This window comes from Lycium ferocissimum, chromosome 3 (assembly GCF_029784015.1).
Source record: "Lycium ferocissimum isolate CSIRO_LF1 chromosome 3, AGI_CSIRO_Lferr_CH_V1, whole genome shotgun sequence".
In the NCBI taxonomy this organism is placed as follows: domain Eukaryota; kingdom Viridiplantae; phylum Streptophyta; class Magnoliopsida; order Solanales; family Solanaceae; genus Lycium; species Lycium ferocissimum.
In genome coordinates this window covers 2,037,354-2,052,471 of record NC_081344.1, presented here as the reverse complement: position 1 = coordinate 2,052,471, position 15,118 = coordinate 2,037,354, and the positions used below count along the sequence as shown (strand labels likewise).

Here is a 15,118-nt window from a genome sequence, read left to right as displayed (position 1 = left end):
ATATGCCTGTTCCCAGGGCTTCGGTCTAGTGGTAAGAGCGCAATGTGGGTTAGGCGCATGTCATGGGTTCGAATCGTTCCGCAGACAAAGCCTAGTATTTAAGGGGAGTAGAGAAGGGAGTTCATCATCCATCGAGTTTTGAACCGTGTGTTATTTATTGGGCTTCAGCGATTTCTCGATTATCAAGAAAAATAATTGTTTATATGTCTCTTCAAGTTGGAACTTCTGAATTGAATTATGTTAAGTATGATCACATGAAAAATGTTCTTTTAGTATCAATATACTCTGAAGGATGCAGTAGCACTTTCTCTGCCTTGAAAGCAATAGTGTCAGGAATTTGAAATTGATGTGATGGAGCTATGTTGTGGCTAATTTTTACCTCCCTCAATCCCTCTTCCTCTAAGAAGAAATTATGTCGCACTCTAGTAATTTTCATTTGGTCTCCACAGCCATTTATGGATTGATATCTCAAGCTAAGTCTTCTCTGTTTGCAGGAAAGTTTTTCCCTTATGTTGATATGTTCAAGTGGCTGTCTTATGGCAATGGTAAAAGCAGTTCCTCAATATGCAATTTCTCATCCCATATTTCTTCTCTAACACTGTACTATTATGGGTTCTCCAGATGGAAAGCATCCAGGTTGTGATCACTCATACTTTGGCCGAAGGGAGTTCTCTTTCACATTGGATAATGACATTTACCTGCGATTTCAATCATTTAATACTGCATCTGAGCTGGAAAATGCTATCAAAGAGAAGTGTCCTTTCAAAATAGACATTGGACCTGTCTACAGTGTAGATGTAAGATCTCAGCCACTGTTGTTCTCCCTGCATTGAAACTTAGCAGTAGTTGCTATGAACAAGATGATTCGGGTAAAAGCTACTTATGGTTAATCTGCTGCATTTGTTGCTTTAATGTGTATGAGGTTCTAATAAGGGTTCTTTATACTGTAACTGCTTGTTAGTTCACTTCGAAAGAAAAAAAGGAGGTTTTTTTTAAGCTGAAACACGCATAATGGCTATGCATTGGGTTAATCATATGGTTAGTCATTTCGATGCTTCTGCTTAGATTAAGGTACCCCAATTTCTCTGTCTTCTTTCTTCCCGGGGGAGACAGGTTTGTGTTTGTGAATCAGTAAGTTGTTTGCAGAGGATAGATATATTTTTACCTTTTATTTGGGACTTATAATTGCTTTTTTCTTTGCTGCAGCCTGCAAAAAGGCATGCCTATTCACAAGTTGGTGACAATATTTTCACGCCTGTTGAAAGAGAGCTGGTTTTTGATATTGTAAGTCATTGAGACTGAAAATATCAATGTTTCTGCAGAAAATCTGCCAATCCATGTTGCAGCTGAACATTTGTCGCAGGAAATATCAGATTATGATGATGTCAGATATTGCTGTTCAGGAGCTGATGTTTGTTTAGAGTGCTGGCCGCTGATGACAATTGCCATCAAGGTCATTGATACTTCTCTCAGAGGTATAGTCTTTGTGACATGTAAAAAGCTGCTCGTTTCCCCATGAATCATTTTTTATCTTTGAACTTATATTGCGAACTTCTACAAATGAATGTTGAATGCGCTCTCATTTTGTTGGTTAACAGATGACTTTGGGTTCAACCACATCCTGTGGGTATACAGTGGTAGGCGTGGTGTCCACTGTTGGGTTTGCGACGGAAAAGCGAGAAGGTACTGCTCCAGACGTGTATTCTACAATTGCTGTTAATTCTATTTACTGATATGATCATCGTTTTAATATTTCTACCATTTTCATATTGTTCTTGTAACCATCATCATAATCAGGTTGACCAATGAACAGAGGGCCGCAATTGTTGAATATTTTCGTGTCTACAAGGTACTTAGAGATGCTTTACATGCCTGCTAGCGGAAATTATGATAGCGTGAGGTTCTAACAGGAAATATGGTGTTTACTGTTCAGGGCAATGAGACTAGCAGTGAAAAAGTTTCTCTAGTCGGTCCCGCTCTTCATCCGTTCCTCGTGTAAGATTTTATCCATTTAATTTCTCTTTGTTTAGGTTTAGGTTGTATTCTTAGTTGAATTCTACCCCTGCAGGAGATCTTATACTGAAGTCTTGAAAGATTACTTTGAGAACAGACTGCTATCAAGTCAAAAATTGTTCTTGAATGAGGAGAGGTTTGAGAAGATTCTGGAAATGATGCCTGATGAGTGTATGCAAGTTTACCTTTTATTACTTGTTCTATATCTTTTTCATCTTATTGAGTTTTTAGTGATGCTGAGGTGATTTTGCAGCTGTTACGTCTGAGCTCCGGAGAAAGTGGTTGTCTAACAAGCGCTCAAAAGAAGAAATTAATGTTGCTCGCTGGGATCAACTAAAACATCTATTGCAATCTGGTAAACAGAAGGTAGCAATCTTATTTTAACTTGTACTCCGGATTAAAGTTTTAAACTGTCCTTTTAATGGTATGACTCGGGTCTGCCTTAATTAGTAGTCTTGAATCCATTGATTCTTGTATTGTGTGTTCATTGCTCCTGAACTCAAGATGTATCACGTTCTTTTGCGAATTGAGTGAACCATGTGATTACTTATATGTCAAATTTGAAAAAGTGCCTTGTCAGTTTCCATTACCCATGGTTCCATTTTTCATTTTCCAGGCCCAAGGTGTGCGTAGATGCATCGAAGAAATTGTGTTTTCTTTTACCTATCCAAGACTTGATATGGAGGTTCGTGCTATTTCCAGTTTTCCACCTTTTTGGAGCCTCTGTTCTGCTTTTATGGAGTGTAAACATTTAATTCCTTTTAAAACCCATAGGAATAACAAGCATGGAGAAGAAATACAATAGTTCTTGGTTATGTTCCTTACATGTTTTGATGCGTAAATTCCAACTGAAGATTTGCTTCTTTAACGTCTCAGGTCTCAAAGCACATGAATCACTTATTAAAGGCTCCTTTCTGTGTGCACCCCAAAACAGGTTTGCTCCTTATATGCTTGAACCTCAAAGCACCGGAAAGGCAAAGATACTTGAATTGTTACAGCTTCTTATCATTGGCTATGCTTTCATCTATGGTCTGTATATTTTAACAGAATTTACTGTTACTTTTTGCCAGGCCGTGTTTGTGTTCCTATAAATCCCAAGAACTGTGAGGAATTTGATCCTTCTGCTGTTCCAACCCTTTCCCAGGTGAACAATCCTCAAAGAATTTGCCTTTAGCATTTCCAAGATATCACTGATTTGATTTCAATTGCTTGAAGATTCTTGTTTTATCTGTTACTTGTGAGAGGTAAAATTAAGTTTTGTAATGTCATTTAGAAGACAATTGAGAAATATGTACTTGTCATCATGTATGATTATCAAACTGAATTTTTCAAAATCAAAGTAGTTAAGCTTGTGTTTTCCCAAGTCTTCCTTTACCAAATATTTAATTCAGAAGCAAAAAGTTTCCTCATAATCAACTGCTGCTTCGCTGCCTCGCCAGATTGGCATTTTTCCAAATGTTCAATTAGTCAAGGTTGTAGTTCTTAGAGCAAAAGGGTACTGAACCTGATCAAAGGAATTTCTATGCCGCGTACTCAAGACCAGACTATTATTCTTTTCCGGTTTCAATAGATACCTCTGAATATGCCATAATGCGGTTACCGATCCTATCCATCATTCAGTTACAGCATGATTTGTGCACCTACGGGATAAGTTAACCATTATCATTTTCATTTTTTTTTTTTTTTTTTAACGAAAAAAATAAGACGCAGAGACACTTCTCTTATTCAAGCTACTTTCTCTTTTCCCTCTTGTTGACACTGATTTGACTGTATTGCAGCTTCTTGGGGAACTCAATACTGGAGGTTTTAGAGGAGAAGGGGATAATGGTATGCTGAATTCTCTTTTTCATTTTACTTGTAGTTTTGGGCTTTTGGCTATTTATTTTTTCATATTCTTTCTATCAGTTATCAAGTGGTGTTGGAAATGGCAATCAATAGTTTAATTGAGTTTCTTAATTGATATTCCATTAAGCTAAAGCTGGGGCTCATTCAGCTATCTTAACTCATGAACTTTAGCAGAACTATTAATTACATTTTGAGGTCTCTGTAATTGTATTCTTTTATTTCACGTAGGATCTCAATGTATTTCTTTATTGTTTCCCTAGCCTAACTGATCTTAAATTTATGGTTTTACTTTTTGATGAATCACTTTATGACAGAATGGGATGGAACCTCTCTTGGAGACAGTGTTAGATATTTTAGGGAATCCTTCTTGCAACCTCTGCTAAAGTCTTGCAAGGTACATCTCAACTACTTTAAATAAATCATCCTTGTATTTCTTGCCATGCTGGAACTTTAGACTTCAATTGTCCTATTCATAAAGCAACTTTGGTCTATTGTGACAATGTGAGTGCCATTTATTTGGGAACCCGGTACAACACCAACGTACCAAGCATATTGAAATGGACATTCACTTTGTTCGTGAGAAGGTTAGACGTGGAGAGGTTCGTGTCCTACATGTTCCGTCCCGTTATCAGATTGTCGACATCTTCACCAAAGGTCTTCCGCGCGTACTCTTTGATGATTTTCGGGACAGTCTAGCCGTTCGTAAACCTCCCGCTTCGACTGCGGGGGTGTGTTAGAGTCTGTACATATTTAGTCTCCCATATATTTTGTAATCTTCTATTTGAGGAACCAATATGTTAGAATCCATTAGTCAAATTAGTTCCTAATTTGTAGCCTATAATTATGATGTACATGATGTATATTAACCTATGGAATGAATGAAAAACAGACGGGGAAAATATTCTATTGGTTCTCTCATTTTAATCACTTGAAAGTCTATCTTCTTTTTATATATTCCTACATACATTTCTCACTTCAATAATAGCAATCAAACAAACAACCAACAACACATTTGCAAGTTTCAAGCCAACAACAAAATCAAAAATGGCAACCACCATAGCTACCATGGCTGTCCTAAACACAAAATGCTTTACCAAAGCATCTATTAACATACCCATCAAAGCCAAAACCCGTCTCACTTCTTTCCCTCCAGAATCTCCCGAAAGGTCTCTTGACTTCAAAAACCTCCGAAAACGCTTTTAACAATTCCCTAACTGGAACAGCTATCGCTGGCGCTGTTTTCTCAACTCTTAGCTCATGTGACTCCGCATTCGCAGCTCAACAAATAGCTGATCTAGCTGAGGGGAGTGACAACAGGGGATTAGCCCTGTTGCTCCCTATAATTCCAGCTATTGCATGGGTTCTTTACAACATCCTTCAGCCAGCACTGAACCAAATCAACAAAATGAGGAATCAGGGTGTTATTATCGGGCTCGGGCTTACCGGGCTAGCAGCAACAGGCTTTTTTAACACACCTGAAGCCTCTGCTGCTAGCGAAATTGCTATGCTCGCTGATGCAGCGAGCGATAACAGGGGACAACTTTTGTTGATTGTTGTGACACCGGCTTTGCTTTGGGTGGGTTACAATATTCTACAACCAGCTTTGAATCAGATTAAGAGGATGAGATCAGATTGAGGATCATTATATTTTGTAATATTTGGATCATATTACTTATAAAAATTGTATCAATCAATCAACCTTTCCTTGTGTATCTATTTGTGTTTTGAGTAATTTGTTGTTTGTAAATAGGTATCAGATTAGTGTTCTGCAAACAGGCAATAAAATTCAATCTGATCTACCGGCTTTAAGAACAGACTCAATAGGAGGAATCAAATCAATCTTAGGCTTTCTTTTCAGCGGCTCGCCAGATCAATTATATATTTTTAATCTAGAGGTACTTATTAATTTTATTTGAAATAACTTGCAACATAGGGTACTCAATTTGTCGTCATTTATAGATTTATGCACGTACTTGTACATAAAGCTAAAAAGGAATCAAAGAATATACAAGAAGAGATTAGAAGAAGCAACACAGGTCTGAAGTTTATCAATACTGGCTAAACTTTAAACGGATTTTAAAAATTGGATATAACTTGAAGAATGCAGCATCATCAACAAATAGTTTGATATAATATCCCATAATGTTTGTTGTAGCAAGATTCTAGTATCTTAAATTTGTTCTAACAAGAAATTACTCACCACTTCAGGTTTTGCACTTGACCTCCATTACATCCATAAATTGCATCAGTTGGCTGATAAGCACTCATAAAGAATTGTTATCTCCGTTTGATTTTGTTTCCCAAGGCCTGCAACGATGAATATTTTCTTTGAAGATTGTCATTTGTTTATTTATGAAGAGTCTTAGCACAGCTTAATTATTGTAAAGCATCGTTTTTGTTCCTTCCTTTTCTCTTTGAGAAGTAGTAGCTGCCTGAATATGAACCGATGGATGCACGGAAGATAAAGCATATTTGCAAAATAAGGCCCCTGCAGCCTCTGAAACTCATCATCGATCGTTGATGAAAACTCATAATCAGCATTCAGAGCTTGATGAGGATAAGTAGTGTGAACTATTGGCTTGTCCCTCAGGTACAGAGAAGAAGTGTCAACTATATGTCGCCTCGTCCCTTGGAGGATGTCCAATAAATTGGAACGATACAGAGAAGAAGCGTGAGCTATATATTGGCTCGGGTGAATAAGACATCGAATAAAGTATATTTGGAGAATCAGATATTGGCAGGAGTTTTAACATTTTCTGGAAAATTGAGTTTGGCAAGCAGCTGCTTCAGCTATGTCAAAAGTTCCAAGCCAAACTCTTATATGGATCTCTGATTTTAGCTGCCTTTTTCCTCTTAGTCCTCTGTCTAAGTCCGCTGTATCTTCTTCTTGGTTGATTATTAGTAGTAGATTGATCAGTGCTGTTATTATTTGGATACGGGTAAACTTCCAACGCGTTTTCTATCGTCTCGTTTTTCTTTTTTCGTTTCATTTAATTCATCTATGACTGTAACTTGATCCTCCTCCCCTACATTGGCGACTGACCTTTTACACAAAAGGAACAACTTTTCTGCGGATATATCTATGAACTGAAAAAATTACCAGGAATTAAAATCAATTATTAAGAAGAATTGAGCTTTCATCCCAAGTGTTCTTTTACTTCATCATTGAGGCAGTCTTTTTAAAGACCAAATGAAATTGAACTTTCAGCCCAAGTGTTCTTTTACTTCATCATTGAGACTCTCTTAGGTAATGCAACATTCCCTGAATTCGATAAACCAAAGAGAGAGACCAATCGAATTTTGAGAAACAAAACAATATGCTGCTGCACTCCTTTCAGATAGGGAAAAGGGTCAAATTTACCCTCCAAGTATGGTTTATAGTTTAAATTTGCCCTCCGTTAAATTTTGGGATCAAATTTGCCCCTTCCATCAAAGTTTGGGATCAAATTTGCCCTCCCTGTTAGGATACTTGATAAATTTGCCCTTATCAAGTGTCCTAAATTGACGGAGAGGGCAAATTTAATCCCAAACCGTGACGCAATAAGACTTACAAGATAAGCTGGATGTAATAACGATCACTTTTTCCACTGTTATGTCAGCAGGTTATATAAATCTTGGAAACAGTAAACAGAACAATAAGGGCAATCCAAATACAACTGCAGGTCAAATGCAAACCAGCTTTAAGCCAAAATAGGTGAGCTACAAAATACCATAAGGTGGATTTATTATGTAGTCGCAAATAAAATATTAAGATGTATTATACATGCTTTCATCAACAAATGCATCACAAATTTGCTTGACCTTTGGAGTGAGATTCTAGAATTTGCAGATAATGCGAAATGAGGCTGTTGTTTTAACAAAGATCCAAGTGCAAGCATATTTGTCAGCAAAGATAATAAGGTCAGAATTTTTTACCTTTAAGATTTTGGGACCAGTAATGTATGCAAACAAGGTTCTATATGTTAAGCCTGTGAAATATTTTTTCATCTCTTTTCTCAAACAAGGTTCTATATACCATGTGTTGAACCCCCTTAATTTCGTCGTATATCTACTTTTTAATATTTTGACACCCCTTAGTAAAAATCCCTTGCCCGCCTGACGCATTAGGATGAACCCAGTACTTTCCACGTGGACATAAATTTGTGCATAATAATTTGCTAAAATTGTAACAAATACTAGTTGATATGAATCCATAACTTTAAAAATATAATGAGTTTAAGAATTGAGCCCATATAACTTAAATCTTAGATCGGCCTTGGACTGATGCAAGTAATATCCATGCAGGAGGAGATAGAGACTTCTTATAACGCAAAAGTTCAGCAGTCAAGGAACTCAATTAGCTGGTAGTGTTCTTATAAAATCCCCTATATACATGTGATGTTATTTATTACCCTGCTTGTGATTGTAATTATGTGTCAAGTTACTCTGTTTTTGTCCTTGGTTTCTTAGTTTTATGCCTGGTTGGTTGATAAGCTTGTAATATGATCCCTCCTTATATGTGGGGATGTATAAATGTTAATCTGTACTTGCGCTCTTAAGACGTGTAGCCTCCGCAATCAAATTTTCCTTGCAGTTGACAAATCTGTACTAAAACAAACGGATTAGCTTTTAATACTACGTTTGTCTGTCAAGAATATACAATGTAAGTTTTATTCATTTAATGAAATAATGAACAGAGATTATATATGACTGGTTCAATACTTCAAACCAACATTATCAAAACTCAAAAGATTTTGTTGACTATTGTGTATTTGTGGTTTGTAAGAATGTCAGTGGGCCTTAGTTCTTTGTATTTGATACGGTTCCAACGGTGTCAGGCAAGCATTACTGAGACATCACTATCGCCTGCTTTGATCTTACTGTGTACCATATTGATTCTCACCAGTTTTGGGGACCATTTCAATTTACTTCAAATTTGTTGACAAACTAAGCCATAGTAAAATATGCATAGGAATATCTTTTCAAATAGATAAAGAAAAAAATAATGGAGTTACTGTTCCTTTTTCATGAACGCTCTTCTCTTATTAATTTGTTAAAAAAGGTACACAAATTGTATGCGAAAACTATTTAGTTTTTAAACTTTTCATTATAGTCTTAATGAGTTCTTATCATATGATAGGAGTCTTTTTCCTTAAATTTCGTCTCTGATCAAAGTATGGAGGGAGGATTTTCAAGAGAAACATAACCTCGGGAGGGGAGAGGGGGGAGGGTTTGAGGTTGTATAAAAGAAAATCCAACGTACAACCTAAGTGAGGGAAAATCATGAGATTTCAGGTTCAAATCTCAATATCGAGCGATTTTTTTTCTATCGATTCAAGTTTTGATGGGCAAAGTTATTCAACGCCTATATTGGTGAGAGGTTGTTGGTACCGATGAAATTAATAAAGGTGCGTATAAGTTAATCCGAACACACGTCAAAGTTTTTTTTTTTTTTTTTTTCAAAAAAAGAAAAGAAAAGAGAATGTAGGTGAGTGTTGAAGCAACAGGGCTGGACCACAGTGACTTGGCAGTGAGCTCTGCGGTTCACATGTGGCCTTCCCAAATCTCAAATAGTCAACTAGCTTTGTGCATCACATATTCACATGCTACACGGTATGGCAATCTAGGATATGTGGCACTGTTCCTTTTCACACTTATTTTCCTCAAGATTTTCTTTCTGCTGTTTCTCAACTTGATTTGAGAATCCAAATGAAAACCAAATCATCATACTTCTTTAAAATTTTGGTGTACATAACTTGCGTTCACCTAGAATTTTTCATCAGTAACATTCGATGGCTCTACTCATCAAAAGCTTGAGCAGATGAGACGAAATCATCTAATTTTATTATCTCTGCTGAGATTTGACCAGATCACCATCACATTAGAAGTACTACTCTTTCTGTGAAATATCTTGCTTTCCTACTTTAAACTTAGTATGAGTTGTAACTTTTCATTGCATCACTTAAGTACAGTTTTGTATGCATGAAGTTCTATTTCCCCTTATTCTCTCCCTATTCACATCACCATCCCAAAATAAAATTTGAAACAGATAGATGCCAAGCTAAAAAATGGTTTAAATATCACTAATTTTATTGAAATAACAAAACCCCACATATTTGATACAGTCATACAGATACTTGGGAGTAAATAGAGCTCAAATATGTCCATTCATCCCATAAGGAAACACAAGACACAAACTCAAGACATCCATCACTGCTAAACTTTGACAAAGGTAGTCATAAAATAGATAGCTAATCTTCAAAATTAACCATTTATATTTTCCAAAACATAAGATGGTACTACTAAGTCCCAAAAACAACTCCTAATTAACCATGACGACCCAGGGAGTCCTAATTAGCAAGAACTTCCCATATCAAGTCAGGATCAAACGAAGGCATTCTTGCGAGTGAACAACTATCAAACTCAGATTCCATTAATGGCTCCTTCAAGCAATCACCAAAAACAGAACAATCCGAATTCTCACTTTTCCACAATCCATCTTGAGAAACACTTGGTGAAATCACATCACCAACCAAAGAAGTAGTACTAGTAGTAGTAGAAGATGATGAATCCACAGTTTCGTTAACTTTACTCTCATTTTCTCTCTTTTTCTTGGCACCCTTTTTAGCTTTCACCTTTTGACAAATAGCTTGAATCTTAGCATCCACAGCATTCTTCACAGCAATCATTTTCTCACTATCTCCAAATCCCAACTTGCTCGGATCGCGAAGATTAGGAAAATTCAAACGTGCATATTCGCCACGAAGCTTATAGGCTGCTCTGTCATAGGCATAAGCAGCAGCTTCAGCAGTGTCATAAGTACCCAACCAAACTCTCATTCTATTTTGTGGAAGTCTTATTTCAGCAACCCATTTTCCCCAATGCCTCTGTCTCACTCCCCTGTATAGTTTTTTCTTCTCTGGAAACTTATAACTCTGTGAATTATAACTTTGTGTATACAAAGAGTTCTGAAAAGGGGTAGTTGTTGAAGTTGTTGGTATTCGGATATTTGCTATGTTTTCTTGACAAAATTTGTTTAGCAAATCTCTTTGTCTGAGGTAGACTGAAGAACCTAAAGGCTCAAAAACAGGGCTAGTAATTTGATTTGTTTCTTGGCAATTAGAAAAGATTGAATCCAATGTGTTTGTACCACTTGTTAAAATTAGTTGAGATAAGGATGAACGAATTTGAGCACCCTCATCAAATATGCAAGACATAGTGTTGTCTTCTTGGATTTTGTCCATTTATAACTTCATAAAATTAGAGAAAAAGGTGAGAAAAAACAGAGGAGAAAACAGGGGTGCTAAAAAAGTTTGCCCCTTTTCCCTGAGGTTCAAAGAAGAATTGTTCCAAGAAAACCACTGATCCAGAGAAAAATATGAGGATCAATGGAGAAAACCGAGCCGCTGGTGAGTTACAAACAGAGTTCGGAAAGGTCAAATCTTTGATGATTTTGTTATCTATGATTGAGTTGTGAAAACTTCAGCTAAAAACAGAGGAGTAAAAAATGCAGAGAAATGGTTGAGAGAAAGATGTAGTTATTGCGTTTGTTGTTTGTAAGTGAAAAATGGGAAAGAAGGGGGCAGTTGAGAAGTAAAGATTTTTGAGTTTTGATGTCACTGGTGTTTGTCTTAAGTTTTGGTTTCCTCTTTGCTGTATTTATAGCTGCTGAGAAAAGGATCTTTTTGATTAATGGTAAGGCCCCATAACTTCTTCTTTTTTTTCCTATTGAAAAGTTGGCATTTATGATTCAACTTTTTATTCTTATCTACCAAGATTTTGGCAATCTCTATCTTAACCCTGCAGTAATTGTGACGTGGTTCCATGTTTTTATTCAAACAACTGACATTTACTAGAACAGTTTATAATTTATCTTTTTTTTTTTTTTTTTTTTGTTTTTTGTGTGTGTGTGGGGGGGGGGGGGGGGGGGGGGAGGATTTGAGATGAAAATAAATTGGAAAGTAAGGGCTAAGTGTAGTCTCGATCGCATAATCAACATAATGTTCGGACTATGTCTCTTCTTGAATCAAGAGTATTGGAATATGTTACGTACGATCAACTAGCCTATACTAGCAACAAAAAGAACCTTAATGTTCATATTTGACTCGTGGCATGAGTTCACATATTAAAGAAGTAACACAATAATACACATAGTGAAACTATAAATTCCGAGAAAATGTTTTCACTTTGTCTTCGTGAAACGGTTTTGTCGGTAATACCATCTTTTCCACTGGTTGTATGGAAAGGTTGTATGTAATTGTTGCATTCTTTTAAGCTATTGTTTTAAATCAGAACTAAAGGCGGATTACACGTTTTACTATGTTGTGTTTTCACTTTTTAGACATGAAAAAAGTTTAAGTGGTGTCATTGTACCAATGTACCTGAGAAAAATATCAACGGGTGGGGGCGCGGGGGGGGGGGGGGGGAGGATTTCACATTGTGAAGAGGGTAATTTTGACTAAGGCAAAGGCAATCACCGTGTGGACCTAAAACACAGAGTGGTCACTCTCTTTGTATACTTAACTGTTGAGAGATCAAAAAGCAACTTTATGGATTTATTGTAGCATTCAATACAGTTGAGCGAAACAGAGAGAGAGATCCTTTGGTTTCTATTTTCAACCTACAGCTCTTCTCCATTTAATTTCTATGCCACGCCTTCACTTATTCATTTATTTCTCTCTTCCTATTTTTTTGGGCAGGGGAAGTTTGCTTCCACTCCTTTCTTTCTTCCTTTTTTTTTTCATTTAAAAACTTCACACTTTAGTTCTCATATTGGTTGTATATAAGGGACACACATATTTTAATGTACAGTCAAATCTTTGTATAACAATGTAGTTTGTTCCAATATTTTTAGTTGTTATAACGAAGTATGTTGCAGTGACCATATAATAATACTCCCTCCATTCCATAATAAGTGACTCTTTTAGCTCATGCACACCCTTTAAGAAATTACTTACTTCTAGAAAATTATGAGTATTTTACTAACTTACCCCTAATTAATGCTTAGAAAAAGAAAAGTTATTTAATGATTTTTGATTATAAATAAGGGTAAGTTTGGAAGAATAGGATTAATTTCTTCTTGAAATCCTAAAGTGTCACTTATTTTGAAACAAAATAAAAAGCCTAAAAGGTCACTTAATATGGAATGGAGGGAGTATAACATAACATGAAAGATCAATTCCACAGAAAACATGGTTATTATAGTGAAATGTTGTTACAGAAGATGACTATTATAGAGAGATTCGATTGTATTTAGGTTGGGATGAGCCAATGAATAGTGGAGGGTAGGAGAGGTGAATAATGGGCAGAGATGAATTCACGATTTGAACTTTATATGGAACCCTATCATATCCCATCTAATTTACTTTTGAGTTCTCGCATCGCTGGGCATGCAAAATTGATCACTTTATATAGTCTTGAATAATTTTTGCTATGTGGTTTCAGAAGATTATAAAAAGAAGACCTTTACAATGGAGAGGTTTGAAATTATTTGCTTTTCTTACTAATTAAAGGAAAAAATCTCAAAAGAAAGTTGTAAACAACTAATGACGGTGATTAGCTAAATATGGTAAAAGGACAAGCCATATGCTAAACACTTTAATTTCAAAACTCCACCAAACTTGGATACCTCTCCACTGCTCATACCTAGTTACTTGAATTGCATCATTACAAAAATGGTCAAGAGTCACATTTGTTCTTTTTTTATTAATATTAATTGTCATGTTAGGTCTAGGAATTGGCATATCATAAAGGGATTTGAAACCATTCATACAAAAGAAAGGAGTGACAAAAGAACCATTCAATCACATGCACAAAGTTAGCCAAACAAATATCAAAACGACCTAATGCTAAAGATCTATTCTAGAGTGGAGCTAAAGATAAACTAGTTGTTCTTTAATCTATGTTTCATTTGAGATTATGTGTAACCTGTTTCCAGAGGCGGATTCAGGATTTGATGCTTGTGGGTTCCAACCCATATCAAATTAAAAAATATAAAGAGAATGGTTATGCTTGTGGGTTCCCAAGTCGTATTTGATATATATTTACTGAATTTTTCAATACAAATACAGGATCCGAACAAACCCCCATATACTAAGCTACATCCGCCCCTTCCTGTTTCACCATTCTCTTGGTTATATGACTTTCGTCAAAAATATGTGGTTCATCTTTTCATATTATTAAATTTAGGATCGATAGCCATTCAATAAGGAAAAAGTATGACCAGATCTAGAATCTCTAATGAACACTTCTTTCATTGTAATTCGTTTGACAGCTTTGGCTTATAAATGTCAATTTGAATAATTCTCGAAAATAAATCCGGTCAATAACTTAATCCATACAGTTTTTAAAACTTCTAAGATTGTCCCCTTAGATAGGAGGGTTTAAATAAATATATGTACACCTTTGTTATCCTTAAATTTAACCATTTGATATTCAAAACTCACTATCCCGATTCATTTAAATTCTCACAATGTTCGATCCATTCAATAAAGAAGCATTTTTTGTTCGAAAATTTTCAATTGCAAGAATTGGATTTACTCGAAATCTCTAATTACGAATAGACAAATCTCACTCGATCTCTTAATAATTGTTTAAACCAATTCTTCTCTAGACTAGATAGATGATGAAATGGAGAAAAAAAAAAGACGTGAGTGGTGATCATAGTAAAAGTTTTAACAATCAAACAGTTTGTGGACCCAAATAATATTAAATACAAAAAGGTAAGCTTTGAATAAAGACGGAACTGATGATGATGGGGCCTTTAGAACATGACTCGTGTAGGAATGGGCCCACTCCATCCATGCCTTCTACGGCCCAAAAAAAGCTTTTGCATGTGATGCAGACCTAACTCATCTTTCAAAAGTCAATCCAAAAGCGTACTCTTCGTATCTTTCGGTATCTCTAGGCCCACAATTTCACATTCTTTGATCTTTTTTTCACTTTAGGGATCGTTAGGTTATTAGTTATGAGGATATTACCATGCAGATATTATTTACGTGTTGAATAGCAACAACAACAATTTAATATAAAATACATGGAGTTTGATTGGAAACGCAAATACACGCTATCAAATACATGGGTAAATTATTGAAAAGGGAGGATTGAGTGATGTTTTGAAATCACGTAATACAACTTGAATAGATTTTTGTGGGGAGAAATGATTGATCGTGTATTGTCAATGTATTTTGAGTGTTGAAGATTTAAGAAATTTGTTTTTTGTTTATCATTTGCGGAAAGAAGGTGTTATTTGTTTGGATATCTGATTAATTTGAATTTATAT

At 35.8% G+C, this 15,118-nt stretch overlaps 3 protein-coding genes across 3 annotated transcripts; 2 read left to right on the top strand and 1 right to left on the bottom strand.

Annotated features, from left to right (window-relative positions):
* The first annotated feature begins 412 nt into the window (after positions 1-412).
* Positions 413-9,685, top strand: LOC132050743 (uncharacterized). The gene is made up of 16 exons (XM_059442108.1): positions 413-545; positions 622-797; positions 1,207-1,284; positions 1,364-1,475; positions 1,599-1,683; positions 1,798-1,849; positions 1,934-1,995; positions 2,069-2,184; positions 2,267-2,379; positions 2,630-2,698; positions 2,890-2,947; positions 3,084-3,157; positions 3,792-3,840; positions 4,173-4,252; positions 8,143-8,201; positions 9,326-9,685. The coding sequence occupies exons 1-16, from the start codon at positions 413-415 to the stop codon at positions 9,327-9,329; spliced, it is 1,320 nt and encodes a 439-aa protein (XP_059298091.1). The 3' UTR covers positions 9,330-9,685.
* On the top strand, positions 4,805-5,570 carry LOC132049199 (photosystem II core complex proteins psbY, chloroplastic). The gene is made up of 2 exons (XM_059439905.1): positions 4,805-5,024; positions 5,065-5,570. Exons 1-2 carry the CDS (start codon positions 4,903-4,905, stop codon positions 5,492-5,494), a joined length of 552 nt encoding a protein of 183 aa, XP_059295888.1. The 5' UTR covers positions 4,805-4,902; the 3' UTR covers positions 5,495-5,570.
* A 223-nt stretch (positions 9,686-9,908) lies between the features above and the next one.
* LOC132049200 (ethylene-responsive transcription factor ERF061-like) lies at positions 9,909-11,483 on the bottom strand. The gene has a single exon (XM_059439906.1). It carries the CDS (start codon positions 11,079-11,081, stop codon positions 10,188-10,190), a length of 894 nt encoding a protein of 297 aa, XP_059295889.1. The 5' UTR covers positions 11,082-11,483; the 3' UTR covers positions 9,909-10,187.
* Positions 11,484-15,118: the final 3,635 nt, after the last annotated feature.